Here is a 26,507-nt window from a genome sequence, read left to right on the forward strand (position 1 = left end):
TTGGGGGGGTTTCAGCCTGGAGAAGAGAAGGCTCTGGGGAGACCTTAGAGCCCCTTCCAGTCCCTCAAGGGGCTCCAGGAGAGATGGGGAGGGACTCTGGATCAGGGAGGGGAGCCCTAGGACAAGGGGGAAGGGTTTGTTAGGAAGTGTAGTGAAAGGACAAGGGGCAACTGTTCTAGGTTGGAAGAGGGGATATTTAGAGGAGATTTAGATATTTAGGGGAGATTAGATACTAGAAAGACATTCTTTCCTGTGAGGGTGGTGAGACACTGGAACAGGTTGCCCAGAGAAGCTGTGGCTGCCCCATCCCTGGAGGGGTTCAAGGCCAGTCTGGACAGCGCTTTGAACAGCCTGGTCTGGTGGGAGGTGTCTCTGCTCACGGCAGGGGGGTTGGAACTAGATGATCTTTAAGGTCCTTTCCAACCCAAACCATTCTATGATTCTATGACACTGAAAGAGGGGAGATTGAGATGAGATGTGGGGAAGAACTTCTTTGCTGTGAGGGTGGTGAGAGCCTGGCCCAGGCTGCCCAGAGAAGCTGTGGCTGCCCCATCCCTGGAGGGGTTCAAGGCCAGGCTGGACGGGGCTTTGAGCAACCTGGTCTGGTGGGAGGTGTCCCAGCCCAGGGCAGGAGGATGGAACTGGATGATCTTTTAGGTCCCTTCCAACTCAAACCATTGCGTGATTCTAAGCAGAAAGTTGTAGGCACACTGCCATCGTGGTGACTGACATCTGCATGACAGGGCTTCTCCACGTGCACACTCTGCAACTTCTGTCCTTCCAAGCTGTAACTCGTTCCACTCCACACCTCACTTGTTTTCTGTTGCAAGGGCATAGAAGAAGTACCATCTTCTTAGCAAGTCCTTCCCTGGTGCTTCAGTCACCGGTGTGGCCACAGGAAAAAGCCAAGCCCCACAGCTTTGCACCCAGGAAACAGCATGTCTCAGAGCACTTGTAAGCAACTTCTGAGAGAAATAACATAAATTCAGGGGCTGTCCTGCTGCAGGAAAGTCCTGAAGCAAATTCTACAAGGCTGCTGTTATGGCAGGCTAGCAGAGGTGTAGCCCAGTCTCAGAAATGCTGAGCCAAGAGAAGCTGTGTGCAGCGGTGCTGGGGTGGGTGCCTTGAGGAGAGGCTCTGAGAAGCCTTCTGCTGTTCTGGCCTTTGCACATGAACATTGGCATTCCTGACAACACTGCTTTTAGCTTGTGTGGAGACTCAGACTCTGGCTCAGTGCTGCTTACCGGTGGGATCTTCAAAGCCATGTTAGTGGAAATTTTTAAGTCAAATGTCTGGGGTTTTAAGCCATTCTATATGTAAGCTGTCTCAGAAGTAAAAGCGTTTAACAGCTTTGTGTGCAGGGAAAGAGTATGTGACAACCCTTCAGGCATACGATGCAAAGGAAATAAGTTACACACAGTGAGCATTAAATCATGGAAAGCAAATCCGCCCATTCAGAAATTCCAGGCTTTAAGGTTTTGATCCTTTAATCATTCATGTAAGACTCTGAGTGATAGCTCAGGGGACAGGGATTTCTCTTGAGAACAGGAAAATTAATGATAAGATCTGACCCAGAATGATATGTGCAGAATCATTACTAGTACTCTATCAGTAGTCCTAAAATAAAAGTAAAATTGAGGATTTTTTGTATGAGAGCCAACAGAGCAAAGCTTGCTACAATAACAATCAAAAGACTGTTTTCCCCATGTGCAGGTATGTAACAAACGAACAAGTGATCCCAAGCAGGTAAGATAAGCCAAGGAAGGAGGATTATTTCCTCCTGATGCAGCTGCTTCCACCTATTCCATTTTCTTTTACCTTCCAGTTCACATACTGATGCTTACACGACTTTCACATTTAGGTGATAGTAGTGTATGAGGAACTTTATATGACTGTGATGGCCTCTTGAGGAGGCTGGCGTAAGTTCAGCATCTTAAACACCAGCATCCTGCCAAAATATCTAAAGAACAGGGGTAGAACATCTCACTACAAAAAATTAAACAGTTGGTTTCAGTTAACCAGCAGGAGATAAAGCTGTCTTGGGAGTCCATCCTCTCCATTGTCTTCAAAGTCTGTTTTAGTAGCTCACGTTCTTTCCTACATGAAAAGCTCTATGGGAAGAAAACTGCAGGAAGTGAGAGGGGTGTGGAGGTAGGGAGGGAAATATGGGGGGGATGCCTTGCAAAAATTGCAAAGGCAAGACAGACCTTAAAGAAGGAGGTCTTCTCCCCCAGAGTAAAAAAAAAAATATCTGGAATTTCTATTTTCACCCTGGCTGAAGTTCCCTAAGTTCATATGGATTTCAGGAGGGCTGCAGACATCCGTATCAGCATTGGGCTCCGTTGCCTTCCCCTCAGTCCTGGAGGAACTGAACTACCCAGAGCTCCCTCATCCCCATGTGACACCCTGGTTCTCCGAAGGGTTGGCTCAGATGAGAGTGCAGCGTCTGGCTCTGCCACTGCTACAGACTAGTTTCTGCAGAGCTGGGGAGGGAGGAGAAGCTGACCCACAGCTTCCTTGCCTGGCTGCTGCCCTTCCCATTTTCCCAGCAGCATGTGACGTCGTGAGGCTGTCCCTGAGAGCACGGCCAGGCTCTCAACAGGCACAGCTCCCTATTCCTGCCACACTGGAAGGAAATGTGTGTGTTTTCATTTCTGTAAACAGACAGTACAATCTGGCCCAAGGCTCTCTAATGGTGACTGTGGCAAAGCATCTGCATCACTGTTTGTTTCGTGTAACCATGACAAGATTATTTTTTTCCAAATTAGAAAAAAAACCCTTCCATTATTATGACAATGCGGTTGCATTAGCCTGACAAAATAGTCCCATTAACTCATGTCACAGATGACCATAATAGTGAGGGTTCAGTAAATGGGTTTTCTCTTTTCTTCAGCAATAAAAATTACATAAACTGAAATAATACAAAATAGTAATTTCACATCTTAACTTTCTGGCATCAGAAAATAAAGTGAACAAAGCCATTTGAATCCAATCACACACATGAAGTAAAAATCCTAGACATGGCATCTAGATTAAGCCATTTTAGTCCAAAAATCCTCAGTCATGATCAGTGATTAAACTGTAAATTTAGGGGCAATTTTCAGTCAGACTTGTGCTACCTTCTCATCTGCATGTGGGCGTGTGTTTGCATCTACACTTTGCAGATGCAAGAAAATCATTATTGGACAGTCTTTCATAAACAAACAACTACTTCTGTATTCCTTGGGATGGCTTTTCCAACCAGGCCCTGTGCTGTCGCTCAAGCTGTGCTGTAGGAGTGGAGTGCAAGGTGTTGCACCCCGGAACAGGGCTCATTGGTACAATTTGACACAGTCTTAATATCCTATTAACTAAAGGATCAGATCTGTTGCTTGCATCTTCTTTTGTGTTTTGAAAAACTGATGCTACAGGGGTCCCTAATGCTTGACTCCATCCCAGACTATTTTAAAGTTGCTTGTTAAAAGGATCTCTTGTTGGAGAGAATAAAATTTTTAATAGTTCTGCCAAAACCTAGGTAGCTTTAGTGACCTTGGAATGGTCATGAAGGCTACAGAAATTAAGGCCTAAAGCTACTTTTTAAAACTCTCAGTTGCCACAAAAGCAGATTAGATCTGTCCAAGTTCATTCTTCCTCATTTTCTGGACATATGGTAGGCAACACTGTCACTATTGACAGAGGGGAACTCAGTAATTCACAATTTCTTTTCTGCATTATCTGTTTCTTGTTTCCTTTTCATAGTACCTGCTTCCTCTGTGGCCTAGATACAGAAACATCACAAAAATCGGGGGAAGGGGACATGACCAAAGCTCCATACTTGTGTTTATATTAAACTCTATTGCAGTAAATGAAGAGAGCGATCTTAAAGACTTGGTCATCAAAGAATGGCCCCAGGTGGGTGAGGGTCCTGTGCCACTGTTCCCAGCAGTGAACCAGCTGAGCAGTGTAGGGCATTAAAGAAGAAGTTCTGTCCAGCTCCTTTACAGTGCCTTTGCTTTGAGCCCATCAGCAGTTAGTACAATTTAAAGCAACATTATTTTTGTTGGGGAAACTAGTAAAGCACAGGTGTACATAAGGTTGCAAGATGGACTCACAACAAATACTCTGCTGAGCAGTGTTTTGCATTCAGAGAGACAGTCACAAAATAAGCCCCACCTGTGTGAGCATCAAAATGAGACGTCACTCCTGACTCGGGGCATAAGGGATGGATAAGATATACTCACTGCAGGGGCTTTTTTTCATTCCCTCCATCGTTGGTGACTCCATAAGCCTATGAACATCATAGAATCATAGAAATGCCTCGGTTGGGAGGGACCTTTCAGATCATCTAATCCAACCATCAGCCTAACACTGACAAAAACCATCACTGAACCATGTCCCTCAGCACCACATCTGCCCAGCATTTAAATACCTCCAGGGATGGTGACTCCACCACTTCCCTGGGCAGCCTCTTCCAAGGCTTAATAACTCTTTCAGTGTAGAAATTTTTCCTAATATCCAATCTAAACCTCTCCTGGCATCCTCAGGTTTTCTGACAATGGAGGAACATTCACTGGCCTTAAGATAATTTAGTGAATTTATCTTAGACATCTCTCTTGGAACAGAACCAATCACTCTGGCAGTGCTTATCTCTCCACTGACTAGTAAGAAAGCTTTCACGACTGCTGCAAACTAGCTGTCTCAAATATTTGACAACCAGTATTAATTAAAGTGAACCCCAGACTCATCCATCTGAGAAGAGTGCCCAAAACTAAAAGATATGTAGAATATCTGTGACTCATGCCCCATCTTGAGTTTTACTTCCCTGAGTCCCACCTACTAGTCCCAAGCCTATTTCACCACTTCACCAGCTCTCATCATGCAGCTTTCTTCAAATACCCCACCAGCTGTGGGGAAACACATTTATGATCATATAACACCATTTCATTTGACAGAAAAGGTTGCAGCACACTACTGAAATGAATTATAAAAAAATATTACTGGCCAACAAAGTGTTCCCGTTGGTATTCACAAAATGACATGGCATTTCATGACTTAAAGCGTTGTCTTGACAAACCAAAAAACCATGTTTTGGGACGGGGCATTAACAAAGTGAAATTTGTAACAAACTGCTTTGTCAATAACATCCGTGAGAAATCGATGTGAAGGATGGCTGTGGTAAGTCTTCTGTACCTCGTGTTTCACGCTTCACCTGATCTTACTGCTCTCTCCTGCAGCCTCTTCCAAAGCAGAAGACAAAGCAGGATTTTAGTTCAGTCTCAGGAAGCTGACTGTGTCACAGACACCTGGCAAGGGAACACAGGCTGAGCTGTGTTATGGATTGCACATTCTGACAATGTGCCAGATTCTGTTTCCTTCCAGGTGTGCAGAACTTCAAGAACTATCTGGTTAGTGGGACTTGAAGTGTCAAAAATCACTAACACTTTATTATGCAGACTGGATTCAGTACGGCAAAAGGCATCAACAGATTTGCCTTCATCAGATGTTAATTATAAGTAACATTTACACTTATCTCTCTGATTTCATGTGTTAAAAATAGTCTTGCTTATGAATAATGGTCTCTGCTGTGACACAGCAATCTGTCCTAGCTGTGCTTTGCCAAGGAACAAAATGTGACCCAAGTTGCCCATGGCCCGCCAGCAAGGACAGATTTTCATTTTACAGTGTAAACTGTAAAAAATTCCTTATAGCTATTGAATAACAGATGAGAACAGGCAGGGTGGTTTTACCAGTGTTTTCCAAAATCTTCCTATTTTTCCTAGCAACAAATAAGTGGTTGCTGAGGTCTAACAGCAGGCACAGCACTCTGCCTGGTCAGCTTCCCTCAATGGGATTGGCGGGATGGACTAATTTTCCTACATTAGTGGAGGAATGTGGGCTGTATGTGAATAAGTATATTATTTGAGGTCAGGAGAGCACTGTCAAAGAGAATTGTCTAAACACCACAGCTGGCCAGGCTTTGGTTCACTCTGCAGAGCAATCCCAGAGTGCACAAACTAGTTTCCTTGAGAGGTAATGAAACTGCAAGATGTGCATTAGCACTGCTTCTACCATGCTCCAGGCACCGATGGTTGTTCAGACCATGGGACCAAACTACTGTAAAGAAAAGACTCTCAAAATACCTACATCAAAATACCTACATGGGCATAGAGTGCTTAGAATTGCTTCCCTCCAGGAATCCAGCCATGCCGTGCTTCCCTGCTCACTTGTGCAGATGGAGTCTCTGGGGGATCCTACCTGGACCAGCAAGTAAAGAGCCCACAAAGAAAGAGCACGGAAACATTCACCCAACACAGGGAGGAGTTTCACAGCTCCTAAACAGAGCTGCTAAGCATAATGCCCAAAGTTTGAGAAAACAGTGAGATTGGCTTAAAACAATGGTATTTAGGTGCATTTGGGACTCATTCAGAAAAAGAGAAACCATGCATTCTTGAGTTTCAAAGCTGAATTTCTTCTTCTCTGAAGCTGTCAAAGATTTTAGGGGCATTAGATAATATTTCTAAAGCTTTCCTTGCAACTCTGAGTGCAAGGATTTATTTAAATAGATGAGGTTCTGAAATAATCACACAGCTTCAGAAATTAAGATGACCTGTAAACACGAGGATATTCACAGCAAACCTGCAAGAATTGATAATTCTGAAATCCCTTCTGCTTTTAGTGAAAATCAGTGCTCCTCTCTTGCCCAACTTTGAAGGTTTTAATGCATCTAAACATTTAAATACTAGGAACATTCTGTTGCTGTCTTCTGTCAACATTGTCCTTTCCCAGCAATTTCCCTATCAAAGCTTTTGTAGTATTATGATTATCATCATTTACTCTCCTTCATTTAACTTGCCCAGTTAATGGAATGGTATGTTCCCTACATGACTGCACAAGGAGCTATATAATCAGCAAACCAGTTGAAGCACATTTGGAAAATAAACTTCGTGGCAATCACTGCTTGTCTTCAAGGGTTTTTAAAAGCTCCACTCTAAGAGATCGTTTTTGTGCCTATTTCAGTTAACACAAGAGGTACTACACAGATGGCATAAATGCTGTGCTGTTGGCTTTCTGGCCTGTTTGTGCTGCTTTTCAATAGGAAAATATTTCTTGCTGAGAGAACAGGCTTCCATGGCTAAACAGTAACTCCTTGGGGTTTGGGAAAGCAGAGTTATCTCCCTGTTCAACCTGTGTGACAGGGCCAGCCACTCTAATCAAACCACCAACTGGACTAACATTACTGCTTATTTTTCTTAAAATGCCTGGCACTTTAAGGAAAGGACAGCTGAGCAGAGCAGGGCTGCTGTTACTCAGCACCGCCAAATAAGCCATTCTTTGCCTGGTCAAGAGGAACAAGTCACAGCACTGAGGAGGTCCTTCAGTTCCGTCGAGGCCCTCAGCCCTTAGGTCTCCAACAGAAAAAGCAGTACTTTTTCTGGAGGAATTTACCTCAGAAGTATGATGCATTCACACTCTCCCAGTATCTACCCCAGGCAGAGCAGGAATCCTTCCCAGGGTGGTTTGGTTCCCAGGGCTGCAGACACTTCCAGAACTTGCTGTGAGTGTTCAAGCCAAGTTCCAAGTATGGTTGAAGGACTTTCTAGGGCAAATAGAGACTAAATAACACCGTGCATAAAGAAAATGTAACGCTTGTAAAGCATGGAAAGTCATCCTAATTCTGTCAGTGGCCAGAATGAAACAGGACAATCATTTTGCCAACGTGCTTTCAATGCAGTTACTGTGCTGAAAGGAAGGAGAGCTGAGCACAGCCTTATCTTTCTCCAGCCATGTTTTGCAGATGACGAGCTGGGAGATTAAACACTTTTTTCTCATTGTTTTAAATGCTGTTAGAAAACAAGACATATTCAGTATCAGTCAAAGATAAAAAACCGTAACAAAGGCCCCAAAAGGCAGGATTCCCAGGACACTGCTTGTATGTCTCTTTCTATAAAGCTATTTCAAGGTATACATTGCGGCAGGGATTTAGCAGGCTGTGTACGAGAAGCTTCAGCTTTGAGCTTTCAGCTTCATGTCTCGAACACTCAACCCAGCACCCATTTTCTGTGTGTTTAGCAGCCTCACTCCCCCATGAACAGGATGCAGTTTCGGTGGTATGGGCAAGCCCTCCTCAAAGGACAGGCTGGACAACCACACCTGTGCGCTTAGAATTACGCATGGGGTTAAATGTTTTATTGGCCTAGATGAACATATCGCCACGTTTGACTATTAACAGACTTCAGTTGGACATCATTTGTTTTTTCAGAAGATTTTTGAGTTACTCCTTGCAAGTTGGTACTTATGTTTCAAACTAAAAAACTTGTCAAGTCCAAGCTTCCTTGACAATCTCAGTTCAAAGAAAACAAAATCTTCACTACCTTCTTGACCTGAGATGCTGGCTTTCACCAACAGCTTCTGAACAGCTGTATGTCCTTTAGGAGGGTTATTCAGTGTCCATTATTGGAGGCACCTGTGAAAAACTTAATTCGATTAATCATCCACTGACAGTTAGAAAACCGTTCCTGAATCAATAGATCATTTGAATACCACCATTTTGAGCAGCACCCAAAGGCTCTCAAGCCCTCATCAATCTCAGCAGCTTTTCACAGAATCACAGAATCACCATGGTTGGAAGGGACCTCTGAGATCATCGAGTCCAACCTCAAAAAAAAAGCCAACCCACAACCAAACAAAAAACCAAAAACAACAAAACAAAAAACACACCACCCCACCATATCACACCCACCCACAAACCAATAATCCTGGGCGCTGGAGCATGCCCGGAAGAGCCACGTCTACACGTTTCTTAAATACCTCCAGGGATGGTGACTGCACCACCTCCCTGGGCAGGCTGTTCCAGTGCCTGACCACTCTCTCAGTAAAGTAATTCTTCCTAATATCTAATCTAAACCTCCCCTGCTGCAACTTTAGACCATTTCCTATGGTCCTGTCATTATTCCCTTGGGAGAAGAGGCCAACACCCACCTCTTTACAACCTCCTTTCAGGTAGTTGTAGAGAGCAATGAGGTCTCTCCTCAGCCTCCTCTTCTCCAAACTAAACATGCCCAGTTCCCTCAGTCTCTCCTCATAGGACTTGTTCTCTAGACCCCTCACTAGTTTGGTGGCTCTCCTCTGGACACGCTCCACCACTTCAATGTCCTTCCTGTAGTGAGGGGCCCAGAACTGAACCCAGCCCTCGAGGTGAGGCCTCACCAGTACCCAGTACAGAGGCACGGTGACTTCCCTATTCCTGCTGGCCACGCTATTCCTGATCCAGGCCAGGATGCTGTTGGCCTTCTTGGCCACCTGGGCACACTGCTGGCTCATGTTCAGCCGGCTGTCCACCGACAGTCCTAGGTCTTTTTCTGCTGGGCAGCTTTCCAGCCTGTAGCGTTGCCTGGGGTTGTTGTGACAGAAATGCAGGACCCAGCATGTGGCCTTATTAAACCTCATCCCATTGGCCTTGTCCCATTGATCCAGTCTGTCCAGATCCCTCTGTAGAGCCTTCCGACCCTCAAGCAGATCAATGCTCATACCTAGTTTGGTGTCATCTGAGAACTTACTGAGGGTGCACTCAATCCCCTTATCTAGATCATCAATAAAGATATTAAACAAGACTGGCCCCAAAACTGAGCCCTGAGAGACACCACTGGTGACTGGTTGACAACCAGATTTCACCCCATTAATCCCGACTCACTGGGCACGGCCATCCAGCCAGTTTTTTACCCAGTGAAGGGTACACTTGTCTATGCCATGATTTGCCAGTTTCTTCAGGAGAACGCTGTGGGGGACATTGTCAAAGGCCTTACCCAGCGCTGTGGGGGACATTGTCAAAGGCCTTACCAAAATCCAGGTAGATAACATCCACAGCCTTCCCCTCATGGAGAAAGCAGGTCACATGGTCATAGAAAGAGATTAAGTTGGTTAAGCAGGACCTCCCTTTCATAAACCCATGCTGGGTGGCCCTGATCCCTTGCCTGCCCTGCACTTGCTGTGAGAGCTCTCCCAAGATGATCCTCTCCATGATCTTTCCCGGTACTGAGGTCAGGCTGACAGGCCTATTTTCCGACTAGGAAAACAAATTCAAAAGGACAAGAGCATCCATGAGAAAGGTGAAATGACAATTTCATATGTATCCACAATTTGAAGATCATAGGGCTGTCTGATTTTCCTTTCGTAACATCAAGATTAATTTGGTCTAATTTGTTAAGTACAATACTTTCAGCCGCAGTTATATTTTAAGCCATGTTTTCACATACTTGCACAAATATGTGTCTGCATTTGTAAATATGACTTTGATAGTAGTAGGAATTTCTGTGTGCCAAGAGGAATTTTGAAGCAACACACACCCCCAATATATATACTTTATGCAGTGGCTGGGGTATCGCCTGGGGACTCAGGAACTGGTTCGAGTCTGAGCTCTGTCATTGACCTGCCAAGCCACAAGATACGAGTCTATTTCCCTCTTTATGGATGGCAGCAATTAGAAAGGGTGAATGCACAGCAATGTATATTGGTTGGTGTTGGTATTACCATTTCTAGACCAGCTCCTCCTCAGTCCATGACGGGCCTGTAGGCATTGCAAAGTCAGTAAAGGTAACACCATGAAGGTAAGTTACAAGGGCACTTATTGCATCAGCTGATATCCACGAGACCTGAGTATGGAAGCAATGTATTTTGGCCAGTAGGTGAGGAAAGAAAATCTTTGTTTCAAGTAGTTATGCATATCAAGGACAGTCTGCAAAGAAATTGATAAATATATCCTTATTTCTGTTTTATTTTTAATTATCTGGATGACATTTTCATTTGTAACAGATAATGTCTTCAGCATCTGCCTATGGCAACACATGGGCAGCGTTTCAGAGCTGTTCTCAATTGCATTTGGATATGTCAGAGAATTTGTAAGAGCTTCATTTCTCTCCACCTGCCAGGAGAGAGTGGAGTCATGGCACTCCTCCAATGCTAAATACATTTCCTGGTAGCTAGATTAACTTTCCGTAAACCAGAAAGGACTGTCTGCATTACACTCAAGTCTGAGGTCATACAGGCGATCAGAAGCAGTCTCTGCAGTACTGAGCATCTCGTGTGTGATTTGATAACGGCTCAATGTTCAGAAGAAGTAGTTGAGAGCAAATATTCTAGAGAAATCTGGCAGGTGGATGATAGATCAGATTTGCTGGTCCCCAGCCAGTCCCCTCGGTCAGAGATTCACTAAGGAGGAGCTGGGGAAGTGGAGCGTGCTGACAATGTGTCTTGTTTCAGCTTACAAGGAGAAGATGAAGGAGTTGTCCATGCTCTCCCTGATCTGCTCCTGTTTTTACCCTGAACCTCGCAACATGAACATCTATAAATATGATGGTGAGTGGCTTTCACTGGAAATCATCCTGCAGGTCAGATAATGTGCTGCTGCTGGGAAATGACTCAGTTCACTGTCCCGGTCCATAATGTTAGTCAGTGGATATTTTGCTGAATTAACAACTCATTTGCTTATTTTGCCTATTACCTTCTATTGATTGTGTATTACCCATGATGCTGGATATTGCTCCAAATAGCAGCTAACTAAACTCTCAAAGCTAGCCCTCCCATACTGAGCCGTGCCTTTAGTACTGCCCACTTGAAAATTACAGCTCTTTGTGGTAGACAGAACTCCCAAGGAAACCAAGAAAAGATGAAAGCACACTTAAAAATTAATCAGCTTGGGCACTGCCTGCAGGGGGGGTGAAATGACAAAGAACCCCAATAAGCTTACAAAACCGCTGTACGTTTTTATCTTTATGAGATTAAGGTATAATTAAGCTACTGCAGATAAAATGGAATGTACTTCTGACAACAGTTTTCAGCCCATAATCTGTCATTGCATTTAAAATGCCCAAGGCAAAGATGCTAAATCTTTTGTCTGCACTTCTGGTCCTACTGAGGTTTGTGCTGCTCCTCTCCTCAATACTGCTGAGGTATTGAAGGATTTACCATTTCTCACTTTATTGTGCAGACATGGAAGTGAAACAAATCAACAAACGTGCCTCGGGCCAGGCCTTTGAACTGATCCTAAAGCCGCCGTCTCCAGTGTCGGAAGCGCCACGAACTTTAGCTTCTCCAAAGAAGAAAGAACTCTCTCTTGAGGAGATCCAGAAAAAGCTGGAGGCTGCAGAGGAGAGGAGAAAGGTATCTTTCATTAAAAGAAATGCTAGTAATTAGACCTGACAGTGTACAGAATAACAGCCAAGTTTCCTGTTCACTGGTATGTTTTCCATTGCCATCATTGACTCACAGTGGCCCGCATGGACACAAATTATTAACATGTTTAAAGAAACAAATGAGTTTATTTTCTGTCCACAGCTTGCAAACAAACCTCACTGGTTTTGATGCTTGGGAAGTGTGCATCACAAAATACAGATAACTTTGGGCAGGAGGTCCAAGAGGGTTCAAATATGCATGCTCACTGTGTGAGAGTAAGGAGTTTATCCAGAGCATCTGCAATAGTTTCTGGAAACCAGTGCAATTCTTCTGGTGTCTCAGTTTAAGAGACGGACGTCCAATTCCAAGAGCTACTGCCTGGGTTACCAGATCATGGCTCCTTGTAGTGCCCATGGAGATTACTCACAAGGTCTGCCCCAGGCAGCTAAAATGTCTATTTATACAGTGCAGAGCCATGTCAGCCCTGAATAAAGAGTGTTCTGTGTCATTCAGCACACACTCGGGTGAAGACATTGGCATAGCACAGCTACTGAGGAGAGGTCTCCACAGTGCTGGAAGTTGGTCTTGTAGGGTTATCTACACACCAAGGCTTCCCTTCTTTATGACTTTGCTCATAAGGGTAAAACCCTGTCTGATAATAAAAAGTTTGTCACATTAGGTTTGGAAGGGTTGTTACTCCTTCTTCACAAAGGTTAGCATAACTGCAGGGTGCAAGCAGCAGGAAGTCCACATTAACTCTTTAGTTGGCTTTCATAATGACTGATATGTTGAAGAGGTTTTTATTTGCTCTAAGTGAGAGCTAGCTCAGAAAGCTTGCTTCCTTTTTTTTTCTTTCCCAGAAGATAAAATTCCAAATTCCAGATCAGATAAGTCAGAGGATGACAGGGAAGGCCAATGAGACAACCACCACTGGCAGCCTGAATTGCCAGTCTTGAGAATTAGTAGTGTTCTGTCCAGGCCCAGCGTTGATGCTGTGTTGCGCCATTTCAGGAAAGTCATGGCTGGCTGCAACAGCCACAGAAAACTCAAGATATGTTCATATATTGTCCTGGTTAATCCATGTTTCTTTTTGCTGTGGCACAAAAGGAAAACCACAGAAGCCAGAGAAGCCTCAGGAGCCATAGAAGGACTTTCTGTATCCTTCAACCAGGCAATCAGTGTTGTTTTGTGGCAAGTCTGCCTGGACTTAGAAACTCCTTCCACCTGTTCGTGGAGTCTCTAGTAGAGTATATCTGAAAATGAATCAAGCTTAGATGTCACTAAGGCTTTTATTTATCTCTTAAACAATGTATTTGTTACTAAAACTGATATTTACAGAATCATTTCCAGATATGGACAAAAATGTTTTCAGAGGTCCAGGGACAGCAAATATGCCACAGATGGCACATGGAGCAGCTCCAGCCAGAGCAGCTCTATTCTCTTTTCACCCCTGTCAAACCAGATCAGGGTCACTTCCAAGAAACCCAAAGGAGTGATCGCGCTGGCGTGTGGTGAGCTGCAAGTCCATTGAAGCTGGTAGATCTGGATTACTGACAGGTCCTTAAAACCTGGCCCTCAGTTTTGGTTTCCAGTGAAACCTGACTATTCTCGATCTCACTAATTTAAACAATTATTTTAGGGAATACTGAAATGTTGCCACATTTGCCATTTCTTCTGCCTCACTAACACAAGACTCTGTGCCTCTACTGCACACACATTGGCACTATTACTTCCTTCAAAGAAATACTTCTACCGGAGTATTTGTTTCAGTAAAAGGACATGACTGTGTGTGAAAGGAGTATGCATTTGCACTGGAGTCTGCCCAGAAGTTTTCACCCACCCAAATGATGATATGCCCCAAAGACTCAGTCTGTGAAGTGCCTCTGTACCCAGTACAAGTAGTCAAGTAAAGACATGGACACAGAATGCAATGGCAGCAATTAAGAAACCTGTTATTATGCAAACACTTAGTGGGAAATAGATATTTAATGTCCCAGAGATTTCATTTCATTGATTTCATTACTGTTCATTTCTTCCTAAAGAAAAACTCATTACACACTAAACTGGTAATCAGTGATGGCAATACAGACACCTGCCATTTCTTTCCCTTGGTACTATATTAATTTGGAACGAACACATGACTGAGTTATTTTAATAGACAAGATCCTCCACATTAGCATTGCAGCAGAAATTGCTGGGAAAGGAACAAAGAACAGAGCAGAAACCTCCATTACCTCACTTGTAAAATCCCTGATGTTCCCATATCTCAACTATTGCCTTTATTTTTTGCCTGAAAAGGAGTATACTGCAGAGAAGGATAAAAAAGTAATCAGAGGAACATAACATCTTCCATAAGAAGGTAAATGAAATAGTCCACATTTAAGCTTGGCAAGAGGCAACAGATAGAAGATAAGATAGGAGTCTACAAAGTTATGAATGGTAATGAGAAGACAAATAGGAGCAATTATATTCTGTTTCACACAATCCAAAGGGGAAGAAACACTCAATGAAATCATCAGACAACAATTTCGAAAGAGAGAGGGGGAATCACCTTTCCATGCACTGTTTAATCAAGCTGTATTTGTTATCACAGACTATTTAGAGATTATTAAAATATTATTTATTTCAAAAATATAATGGAAAAATTGATAGAGCACTGCCCTGTAGAAAATGATTACATGAATGCAACCTCTGACTCAGAAAATATGTAACCTGGTGACTGCTGGAAGCTAGGAAGCTATACATGTGTGCATGTATGTGTGTATGTACATAGTCATCTACACCTTCCCTAAGTATCTTTCACTTTCTGCTGTGAGACAAACCAGGCAGACTTTTTCTGACATCCAGCACTGCAGTCATTATCACACTTTCCAATCTATCTACAGCAGCTATCAGGCATGACCATTCCACATCGTGTCTTTCCAGCACAGTTCTAATTAAAATCAAGTAAAACTAATGGATGAGAATTGCCTTTTTGGAAGAAATACTAATTGATTTCACGCTGTTTAGGAGTGAGGTTCTGCTCTGTTAATTAGACAGCATTCATTAATAAATTTTCAAACTCACGAGAACCTCTACAGCAGTTCATGCACTTCAGCAGGCTCCTGCTTACGCTGTTTCCTGCTCAGCATTATTGTTTATTCCCTTACAAGCTTTTACAGGACTTTTCCTTTCTCCTCCTTTTTCTCTACCTCACTTGGCAGTCCCTGTGACCTCATACTCTCAGACCAAGCCAAGAACTTCACCTGAGGCATTTTTATCTGGCCCCATTTGGGCCAGTTACAGATTTGACCTTTCCATTTATAAAATCCTCTTTACAGCACATCATTATTATCCCATTATTTTTTTGGCATATGTGTGCTATATTTTCCCACCTTGGTGGATAATCAGAAAGATCTTTTCATCCTTTCCACTTAAGAAATTAGAGCACAGTGACATTGTATAGAGCAGAAGTTTATTTCTTACGGCATCTTTAACCTTTATTAATTTTTACCTATTGGCCTTGAATGTTCAGCTTATTATTACCCTTGGTATACAGACTTTAAAAGCCATATGTCGAATTATATGTCTTTATTGCCCATGTTCAACTTACTGGCAGAAAAAATGAAACACTAAAGCGACGCACATTCCTACTAGACTTTGGATTATGGGAGAGAAATTGTATGTAATTAAATCCTCTTAATGGCCTTGTATTGGGATGAAATTGAATCAGGCTCATCCCTAGTGCTTAGCACCACAAAGGATGCAGGAGAACAGTCATACTTTTTAACTTTCATGCTGGGGGATGTAGACTTATGGCTACATGATTTTTTAATACCATTACTGTGAAATGCCACAAGGGCAGCCCCCCGTGCAGCCCAGCCCGGGCCAGGCTGGTAGCCCCAGGCATCTCTGCCAGCGTGGTGGCCTCGCTTTGTGTCGGGCCCCAGCCCCTTGGAGCCCACCCCACAGCCTGCCCAGAGGTACTTCTCAGTATTCCCAATCCATCTCTCCTTCGGCAGTGGAAAAGCCTCCCGTCCTTCGCCCCACCGGTGCAGAGCCAGGCTGCTGGGGGAAAGGCTTCACCAAAGTGGAGCTGGGGGACAGATGTTCCCTCCGAGACATTGCCCAGGACCTACAAAACTGCCACTCCGGATGGGAGGAGAGGCCGAGAAGGGACCTTCCCTGGAAAAAGTGGAGCTTTCTTTGTTCTTCCAACTTGTTCCTATTCTCCTCCTTGGTTTCCTGTAACTTGTGAGTGAGTAGGATGTGAGGGAGGACAGGCACTGCCCCAGACATTTGTCTGCTACTATTTGTCTTGCCCATCTGCTGATCTCCCTTTCTGTGTCTGGTGGCCCTTGTCAGTGCTTGTGCAGAGAGGCAATGCAGCACGAAGAGCTTTTCCGTGTAAAGGTCCCAGCAATATGTGTGGAGTCAGCAGTGAAACCAGGAGTTTCTGCCCCATTTTGGTTTACACCACAGCCTTTCTATGCATTGTGCTTCATCCCTAATATTTACAAGACATAGCTAAAACTGCAAGCCACTTTGCAGTTCCTCATATTAAAATTTAAGCCTATGGGTATGTGCTCACAGGAAGATGTTTGCTGCCTGCTAGGAGAGGGTTAGGTGTTAAGCACCAGGGTCCGTCTCAGAGCACATGGCGTCATGAGCAGAGACAATGTCCATCCCAACGCTGCAAAGCTTCTCCCTGCACTCTGCCATAGGCTTTGTTCATAATGTGCTCTGGGCAATCCTGCTTTAGCAGGGGGGTGGACTAGATGATCTCTAGAGGTTCCTTCCAACTCTGGCAATTCCCTGATTTCGTGATAAGACAAACTGTCATTGATCTTCATTAACTCTAAAATGCCAGATCTCAAACCGCAGCAGATCAAGAAGTGCCTCATGAACAGGTAGGGTAACATCAGAACCAGGGCTCTGGTGTCCCTCCAGCACCCATGGGTCACAAGCCCAAGAGCAGCGATTTTGTGCCAGTTGAATATGAGACAGTGAGTTTTCCTGAATCACATTGTGGAAGGGCTCTTTATTTTTTCACTCTACCTCACATTCTTAGTAGCCCTGACCCAAAGGTTCCTTGGCAGACTGGACAAAAAACCGAAAAGATTCTCATCTAAATTCAGGCAAAATTTTGCACCATCTTGTTTCAGTAGAAGAAGGCCTTCACTTACAGTTGCGATTCAGATGTCTTTGGCTGTCCTGCCAAATGGCCATTTCACTCCTCTGTTCGGTGACCCCATGGAGCAGGAGCATCCCTCTCTTCCTCGTATCTCTCTAGACTGTGGTTGCTTTGGAAGAAGAGCTGCCTCTCTCTATATGTGCTCACTGCCCGGGACTGCGAGTCCCCGCAACAGCCAGAACAGGTGCTAACGTAGTACAAACAGTAGTGCCCGTGAGGAAATAGATATAACGCAGAGGTTTGAGGAAGCCAGTGCCATGAGTGAGGTCTAACTTCAGTCCATTCCTTTGCTTTTACATGGAAAAATCCCAACCTCAATTCCTTCCCCTGAAAACATCACTGCTTCAACTCACCATTTCCTCCTGATTGATATCCAGGCTTCACCTTGGCATTTACATTGCAGTAGAAGCCTTTAACCCTGTCTCTGCATTCTGCTCCATTAGTAGTGTCTCTTAAATACACAATGCACTGAAGAATACCAAGATTAATGCATCTTCTGCTGAACAATTTAATTTTAAAAAATCTAGCCAGTGAATGAGTGTGCTATGACTGGTAGGGTGCCTCATACATCCTCCTAAGACTGTTGGGTGAATGCAGTCAAGCTGAAATTCCCAGTTTAAAAGTAGTTGTCTGAGCCATTTTCTTGCTTAAAAGTAATCCTTTAATTTTATCTCTATATAAATGACCTCAATATTTGAATGTGCACATCAAAGAAAAATAGATAAATGTGAGAAAATAAAGCACCTGTTACTCAGGTAAGTAAAATTTTCTTCTGGTGAGTAATAATTAAAAGTATATGTATCTCCAAAGCCAGTTTCCATAAATAATTTTGCTCATAAAGTGAGTATTTAGTTTGTCTGCATCTACCTATGGCCAGCTAACAATGAGATGTGGATTTCCTTTTGAAGCAATCATCACTGAAAACCGGGGGTGCATGTGATCCTTTAGAAATTTGACATGAATATCAGAGGAGTTTGCCTTCATTGCCCGTCATATTGGCACAGTAGTACATTTCTAGGAGCAAAGGTGTCTGTACCAGGAATTTTTGGAAAGAGTTTTATTCCTCCATAGCTAGCATTAGAGACTGCACCTGTACCTGCATTGATTATGCCTTGATATATTTAAGAAGTCTTCTGGATATTCTCCCTTGAGTATTGTTTATTCCTTTCTCCTTCATTCTATACTTTAATCTCCTTATTAATCCTCTTTATCTTTCATCCTGTTTCCAGCCTCCTTTACTCATTTTCTCACAACAGCTGTAGAAGAAGCACTTATTGTAAGCCACTCACAAGCGTGTTAGAACGTGGGCTATCAAGGATTTGAGAATATTCTTGGAATAACTTGGAATAAAAACTTCCTATGTATGTTGGTACCCTGTACCAAGACCACAGGAGTCCAAACACAGCAGTTAAAAGCCAACACAAACAACAAAGGGAGCCGATTAATCCCAGCCCCACAAGACATCTGGGGTCATTCATTCAGTCATTTCTGGATGTGGAGTAGACTTTGAACAGACAGGGTGGCCAAGTTCCTCTGCCAAATGTGTTGGAAACAGCAAATCATTTGACAATCCAGTAGAAAAACTGCCTTCCAAAATTGTTGTAAGGTGATTTCAAAAATGGTCTGACACCAGGGAAATGGGCAGACTCCCAGCTGGGGTGTAACAGCATCAGAAGAGGGATGTCAGTCTACATGAGACACTACACCATGGGTGCTTTGTGGTGGGGAGGGGGTCTCCCTTTATTCTGAACCAGTCCTGGGTACCTTGAATATTTTGAGGGAGGAAAAGGAATGCTGTTCAGGTATAACACAAAGGAAAATGGCATTGGGAGTGTGCAGCCAGTTCCTGAAGTCTGATTTAACTTTCATTCAGTCTCTTACTGGTGCCAATGCAATTTGCATCCAGAAAATACTGAATTAGAGTATAAGGATGGTCTTCATTATCATGTATTAGTGGACAAATTACTTTTGAATATGTTGTCTACCAGCATAGCCTTCAGGACTCTGTGTACTTTGATATGGAACTCTAATTTTTTCACTAGATTTATGATAATAAGAAGCAGTTCCAGAAGGCAAAGGGTCTGAATGGAAGAAAACAAAACCTAAAAAATGGGCAAGAGCCCCAAAGGCATTTTGCTATCTCCTGTTGAAAGCCAATGTTCTTTTAAAAAATGCTGCTTGTAGGCACAGTCCAAATCTTACTTTTAATTATAGCATCTCCATGGGCTATGGATTTGTCCTTGGAAATGTCTGTTTTCCAAATCTGACAATGCTTGATTTTATAACACATCATTTATACATATTTAAACATCATAAAATGTTAGCCTATCAAATTAACAAATCAATTATTAAACATTTCATGGGAAAGAACATTACAATTCAGATCATAGTATCTTTTCTATTGAAACTCCCTACAGGAATGGAAATAGATTCTTAGATTACCAAAGTCACTGTTAGATCACTTAAACAAAGGGTTCACAAAATTAATATCAGGACCAAAATTTAATGACGATAACTTTTCCAAAAGTAGATTAAATGTTGCCTTTGAATATTAAGTTAAACAGAAAATGCAGTATAACTTCACGAGCACTGGTCAAACAGCCACTCAAGTTGGTCCAGAAATGGTAAAGCAAGATGAAGATGTTCAATTATTTCAGTTTTACATTGTACCAAATCTTTCAAAATGACTTTTTCACATTTTTGAAATAGCTTACAGGTAAAGAAATGTTAAATGCTACGTATCTGAAATCAAATATTTTGCTTAAAAATACCCTTTTTTATTATATTATTATTAAAATTATTGATGTTTTTGTCAAACTTATGGGGCGTTTATGATTTTTCAATTAGTCTACAAAAGTCCTTCTTTGCCCAGGTCTTTTTGCCCTTGGCTCATTCTCCTTCCATTCACCACCACTGGAACCCCCTCTGCTTTGGCTGCACACATCTGGGCACTTTTTGTTCCCATTTGTACCACCTTTTGGCTGGCACAACAGTTATTTTCTCTGAGTCAGAGACATGAAAAATGCCTGCTCTGTTACTCCCTGTTCAGGATATGCTATAAGGGAGGTAAGGCAGGAGGAGATTTTGCAAGGCACCAACCCTTCCCATTAGGCCATTCCCCGGAGCAAGCGGTCTGGGGATCAGCGTTTAACTGCAACCAGGATTTGCCCAGGCAAATTAAGTGGCCAAGATGGATAAAAGTCACTCTTTTCCCTGACCTCAAGCAAGAGGTTGCAGCCTTGCAAAGACAGATGTTTTAGTCCAGTGTCTACCTGGCTTTGGCAGCCTTTTCTAGAATCTGCTTCATTTGCCCCACCACTGCACTGGGCTTTGTGTGCATCTTACCCTGGTTAAAACACTTGTTTTCTCCTCCTAGTTGGATCTCGCTCATGTGAAGGAATTGCAACCTTTTCCACTCCATTTAAAGTGACATGATAGAATTTAATAGGATCCATTACCACTAACTGTAATTATTGGTTAAAGCCCTTATTTTAGACCTTAAACCAATGTATTTTTGCAGATAACAAAGGCAACAGTGCGCTGTGATCTGCACTGAAATACACACTTAGCTTCCCGGAGCCATATTTTGTTCCCTGTTTTCTGTTTGCTTCTTGTGCTCCCTCTCATTTATTTTAAAACTGCACAATATTGTTTATCTTTTCCAAATAACCCCTGTGAAACACACTGCCTTTTCAACTAGGCTTGCCTGGAGGATGGGCCCAATGTTGCAAGATCTTTGGCTTCTCTCCTAGGATGAGTAGTTTCGTGTTAGTAGTTGGATTTAAAATAAATAACAAAGCTTATGCTTCTGAGCACTGAATTTACAAAGAAGAATAACACTGTATTGCACAGAGGCTGCACCCGCTTAACTCCTACCTGCAGTTTTCATGTTCCTTGCAAAATGTGAATTTTTAATTTAAATAGCTTTTTTTGTTATTTTCTATAGAATAAAAACCTTTCTTCCCTTCCTCATCAATGAGGTGAAGCCACACAAAAGTATCATGGGGAAAAAACATTGTCTGAATTGATTCTGTCTGTCTTTCATGACAGCAGACTTCAAAATCTGCTATTAACTATTCAAGCACATCAAGGGATAGTCCAACCCAGGTGAAAGACACATATCTCCTGTGTCAGCCACCTCCTTCTCAGCATCACACACACCTGCAGCCCCCGGCCTCGTGTCTCTGCGCGTAAAAAGCCCTTAGCAAAGAGACTGAGGCTGTGGGAGGCCAAGCAACTCCCTGCAGAAGCCCAGATGCCCAGGACAGTGACACAGGGTAGTGACACAGGACAGGGTCTCTCATGGACAGAAGTGCTTCGGACCCATCTCTGCTGCTGCCTGAGGCTTGTGCCCCGCACTCAGCCAATGCATCCAGGTCCCTGTTACTCAAGATAATCTGGTTTATACACAGAAGGGATCTCTCCAACCAGCACATTAACAACAAAGCAACACACTTTGCACAGTTTCCAAACACAGTGAACTGGGTTGTTTTTTTTTTTCCACATGAGTATTTCATTTCAACCACATCTCTTTGTTTCCAGTCCCAGGAGGCCCAGGTGCTGAAACATCTGGCAGAGAAGAGAGAACATGAGCGAGAAGTGCTTCAGAAGGCTTTGGAGGAGAACAATAACTTCAGCAAAATGGCAGAGGAAAAGCTGATACTGAAAATGGAACAGATCAAAGAAAATCGTGAAGCTAATTTAGCTGCTCTTATCGAACGTCTCCAAGAGAAGGTAACCACACTATCACTTCTCACCTTAGACTAGAGAGGAAAATCTAATCAATGTTTGGAAGAGATGTTGTGGTTAGTTCTTATCTCAGGTGCTACACTTGAGCAGTTTTTAAGTTGGAGCCCCTGATACCTATCTAAGCCACCACTCACTTTTGAAAAAGGCTGAACCTCTATAATCACACGATCACAGCAGGGTTGAGGTTGGAAGAGGCCTCCTCAGGGTCACACAGAGCCAGTTGTCCTGGACCATGTCTAGGTGGCTTTTGAATATCTCCAAAGATGGAGACTCCACACCCTCCCTGGGCACCCTGTGCCAGTGCTCGGTTACCCTCACTCTGAAAAAGTGTTTCCTGATGTTCAGAGGGAACATCCCATATTTCAGTGTGTGTCCATTGCCTCTGGTCCTGTCACTGGGCACCAGTGAAAAGAGCTCGGTTTTTTATACCCTCCATTCAGGCATTTGTACCTATTGATGACATCCCACTGAGCCTTCTCTTCTCCAAGCTGAGCAGTCCCAGCTCTCTCAGCCTGTCCTCGTTGGAGAGACTCGGAGATATTCTGGTTCCTTAATCCTCATGGACTGTCTTTTAAGAAGGGCTGGGAACAAATGAAAGGTCACTTGTGTTTAGATTTTGGCTTTTAAGAAAAGTCATTGATCAAATCAAATGGTGGTCCTGTGTTTGTAGCTCTTAGTTTCTCTGAGGAGAAAGATGAAAAAACATGCGAATAAAATCTTTTCTATATATCAAAAGGGGCCTGTTCTTCCACAATTCTTGACACTAAAAGAGAGCAAATTTTTTTTGGTACAGCCAGAGGAAACTGGTACATCACAAACCCCACCATGCAGGATCAAGGGTGCTCTTCTCCAAAACAACCCTTCCACACAAGAGAGGGAAACGTGCAAATAAAGATTTAGAAATGTTAAGAAAAAATTAATTAGTTGTCCTTGAGTGATCACTTGTTTCTCCCAATGATGAGCTTTCTAATATGTTAGTAAATTGACTAACAGAAAAAAATAGCTCTCAGAGGTCTGAATGAAGTCTTCCTAAAAGCACTTCTGCTTCTTTGATGGAGATGAACATCTTGGAGAGCAGGGAAGAAAAAACAAAAACCAAAGGATGATGTTACAGGTGACTACAGAAATGGGATAATTCTTGAGCTTAAGAACTGTACCCAGATAACTGGACATTTTTGCATTAGATTAGTTTGCAGGCACATATCCCAAAGCTTATGAAAACAAAGGCAAAAGCCAATTAGCCATCCTTAAGGTCCACAAGGAAATGGGAAGGACAGCTGAAGCAACTCTCTGTCCCAGGTTAATGTTAACAGACTGTTAAGCAATATGATGGTATATGTGCATGAAATGCAAAGAAGGTTTCTGAACAAAGATGACAATAACTCATTTGGGAACATTTGTAGAGACCAGTAAATAAAAATAGCATGACTATACAGTTTTGCCAACACCAAAAGTGAACCTTGAATATGCAGAAAAAGAAGAAATGAGATATCTGGGTCCAAATCTTCAAAAGTTACACAGAACTGTGAACACCCTGAGGTTTTGGTGTCTAGAAATCCCTACAATCAAAGATAACTTCTGGATACTGCAGTTATCAGGAGTGAGGAACAAGTCCCATATAAAATCTGGCATTCAGGATGGATCTTATAAGAAACTGTGATTTACAATCAGTTGATGCAATGAGCTGTCTTGGTCTGTGATCCATAGTCCAACTCAAAAAATAAAAAGATAACTGTTGACTTCAATGAACTTTTGACCACTAAAGACCCTCTAGTGCATGGAGATAGCTAGGAGTGCCCTAAACTGAAGTCAGCTAGAGATAGATATTCACTTCTGTAATCACCTTGTGCTTGTCATTTGGTTGTCTGGGGTTTTTTTTTTTCAGTGACTAGACACAAGAGGTAAAAGTCTGATAGTTTGATAGCTGAAAGGAGAGAGGCATAAACCAAAAACCCTAAAACCAAGAAGTTGCCAAAATAATAGTTTTATAAACATCGCAAGTAGAACATTCCTAAATTCATTTGTCAGCTGTTGTCCTTGACCACAGGCCCATTTCCACAGAAGTATCTGAGTATACAATGGCTCAAATAAATCTAAATTAATTATGGGTGCTTTTGTAAAAAGGAAGACAGCACAGCTGAAAGTGGACAGAAGGGTCTAGCATTGACTTTTGGTAACTGCCTCCCAGAGAGAGTGTGGGGAGGCCAGCTAGCTTCATCCTTCGGTCTAAGGGGATGTTTGAGATGTTCAGATTGGCCCATCTTGGTGGAACTAAATTCTTGGACCTTTATTTATGGTTCCTAAAAGCTACAGATAACACAGCAACTAACGCTTCTTCTGCATACAGTGTGAAAGCAATTAATTCAAGCCCACTCATCCTTCACTATATTTAGTTTAACTTCTAGGATTCAAAGAGCAAATGTGAGCATGTGGCATGTTTTATGCTGCAACGCCTATCTATGTGGGCCTTCAAATTGAAACCCTATGAGGTGGGGAGGATGGAAAGGCCACATCAGATCGAAGACTGAACTCCAGAGCATGAGCACTGAACGTGCCTCAGGCTGGTCTGGTGGATGATACCCCTGCTAAGTTCTGTCCTTTACAGATGGTTGTGCTGTGAAACAAATTTTGCACAAGCAACAAATGCACAACCTAAATAGGTTGTCATCGGGACTGGTGGAATGAGAGAGGTTTGATTTTTCCCTTTTTGATGTTTTCCAGGAGAGGCATGCTGCAGAGGTCCGTAGAAACAAGGAGCTCCAGGTGGAACTGTCTGGCTGAAAACAGCAATGGTGGATGTTACCCATCCCCACCAGTAGTAAACTCCCCCTGCCTATATTATTATGGATCATGCGATATCAGTATGGGAAATGTATGACATGGTTTAAAAAAAAAAATAGTCAAGAACTCAATAAAAAACTTTAAAAAAGAAACAAAACTAAAAACAAAACCAATGCGGTCTCTTTGCAGAATGATTTGCTTGATGTTTAAAAAACTTGGATCTTATTTTGTAAATACTTACATTTTTGTTAAAAAATACAAGTATTGCATTATGCAAGTTATTTCATAATCTTACATGTCCTGTAACAGGCTTCTGATGTTGTCTATTTCCACTCGGTTGAATTTGCTGGGTCTGTTCATTCGAAGCACCTCACGTCTAATTCCATCCTCTGCAACTTCCATTCCAACCCACCACGGGGTCAGTAGTAGTTCTATGGTGCTAGAGACCAACCATTGCCTAATAACCTCCACCGCTTTGCCATCAATAGGCTTTGTTGAAGCAGTGACTAGATCACAGATATCGTGACTTCACATCCAGCTGTCCAAGACAAAAGGCTCTGAAAATGTAGTTTCTTCAAATGCAACTCACACTACAGGACTCTGTGGCGTGCTCTATAATTGAGCTTAAATTGCCACATGCAGTACTTGTTGCCTCTGGTTTTTGAGGTGAGAGGCAACAAATACAGCTGTGCAACAGAATGAAAGCAAGTAGGATCAGCCTGAGGCAAATTCAAGAGGCACAGTGTAAACATCAAGCTATGACAAATTCTCGATGATGCCAAACAGCCATACAAACGCTAATTGTAAAGTGAGCTTAATTCACTACTTGAAAATCTATTGATGGAGCAACCAGAAGCATCAAGTGGCTTTATCTGTAGATGCCATGATCTATGATACTAATCTGATGCTACCACATTACATGTGTAATAGTACAAGAGGCTACTGAATATTTCACCCGGGACCCATGAGCCAGTTGTTACCTTCTTTTTTTTTTGACACTGCTGACTTCCATTCGTCATGACCTTTACTCGTCAGTGTGACCCAACCCTTCCTAGTGATGGACACCTAGGTCTAAGAGGGTTGAAGCGGGAGGAATGACTAGACAGGGTGCTTGTGCCAAGTACAGTATCACCAAACCTAACACGTTGTCCCCAAAATAGCTGCAGTTTTGAAGTTGTCCCTACCCCCTGAAGGTTGCTGCCTGCATATTCTACTCTTCATTAGTGCTATTTTCCTGTATGTCATTGTGAGCAAGCTGTGATTAATAAAGAATTGGGGTTCTGTGAACTGAAAAAGGGCTTGTCTCTTCTCTCGCTCCATTACTTCTCTGGCATGTGCCCATGTGAAGAGAAAACCTAAGGTAGTCCTAAAAGGATGGAAATGGGACTTAAATAAGACCTATTAATAAAGCAGGCCTATTGGTCTGCTAATACAGGTCAAATCCCTGCTATGTGTTTGCCGGTGCTGAGGCTGGTGGTTTTTAAAGATTACCATATAAACAGAGCCTATAAATGTGACTTTTAGCACTGAGTTAAAAAAGAGAACTAGCTACACACACATGCACATGTACCCCTTAATCCTGACATAATATTGAGGGGAGAAAAAGGGAATTTGGGGAAAGAAAAGTGAATAGTGTAACTCTGGCTACATACATGAA

At 42.8% G+C, this 26,507-nt stretch overlaps 1 protein-coding gene across 1 annotated transcript in view; it reads left to right on the forward strand.

Moving 5' to 3' along the window:
- STMN2 (stathmin 2) overlaps positions 1–26,145 on the forward strand; it is a 43,327-nt gene extending 17,182 nt beyond the window's left edge. Inside the window, exons 2-5 of the mRNA XM_014951919.1 lie at positions 11,236–11,331; positions 11,963–12,135; positions 21,863–22,054; positions 24,791–26,145. Of these exons, the coding sequence (XP_014807405.1) occupies positions 11,236–11,331; positions 11,963–12,135; positions 21,863–22,054; positions 24,791–24,850 (521 nt within the window). The 3' untranslated portion in view covers positions 24,851–26,145. The remainder of the gene's footprint in view (positions 1–11,235; positions 11,332–11,962; positions 12,136–21,862; positions 22,055–24,790) is intronic.
- Positions 26,146–26,507: the final 362 nt, after the last annotated feature.

This window comes from Calidris pugnax, unplaced genomic scaffold, assembly GCF_001431845.1.
Source record: "Calidris pugnax isolate Ruff unplaced genomic scaffold, ASM143184v1 scaffold61, whole genome shotgun sequence".
NCBI lineage: Eukaryota > Metazoa > Chordata > Aves > Charadriiformes > Scolopacidae > Calidris > Calidris pugnax.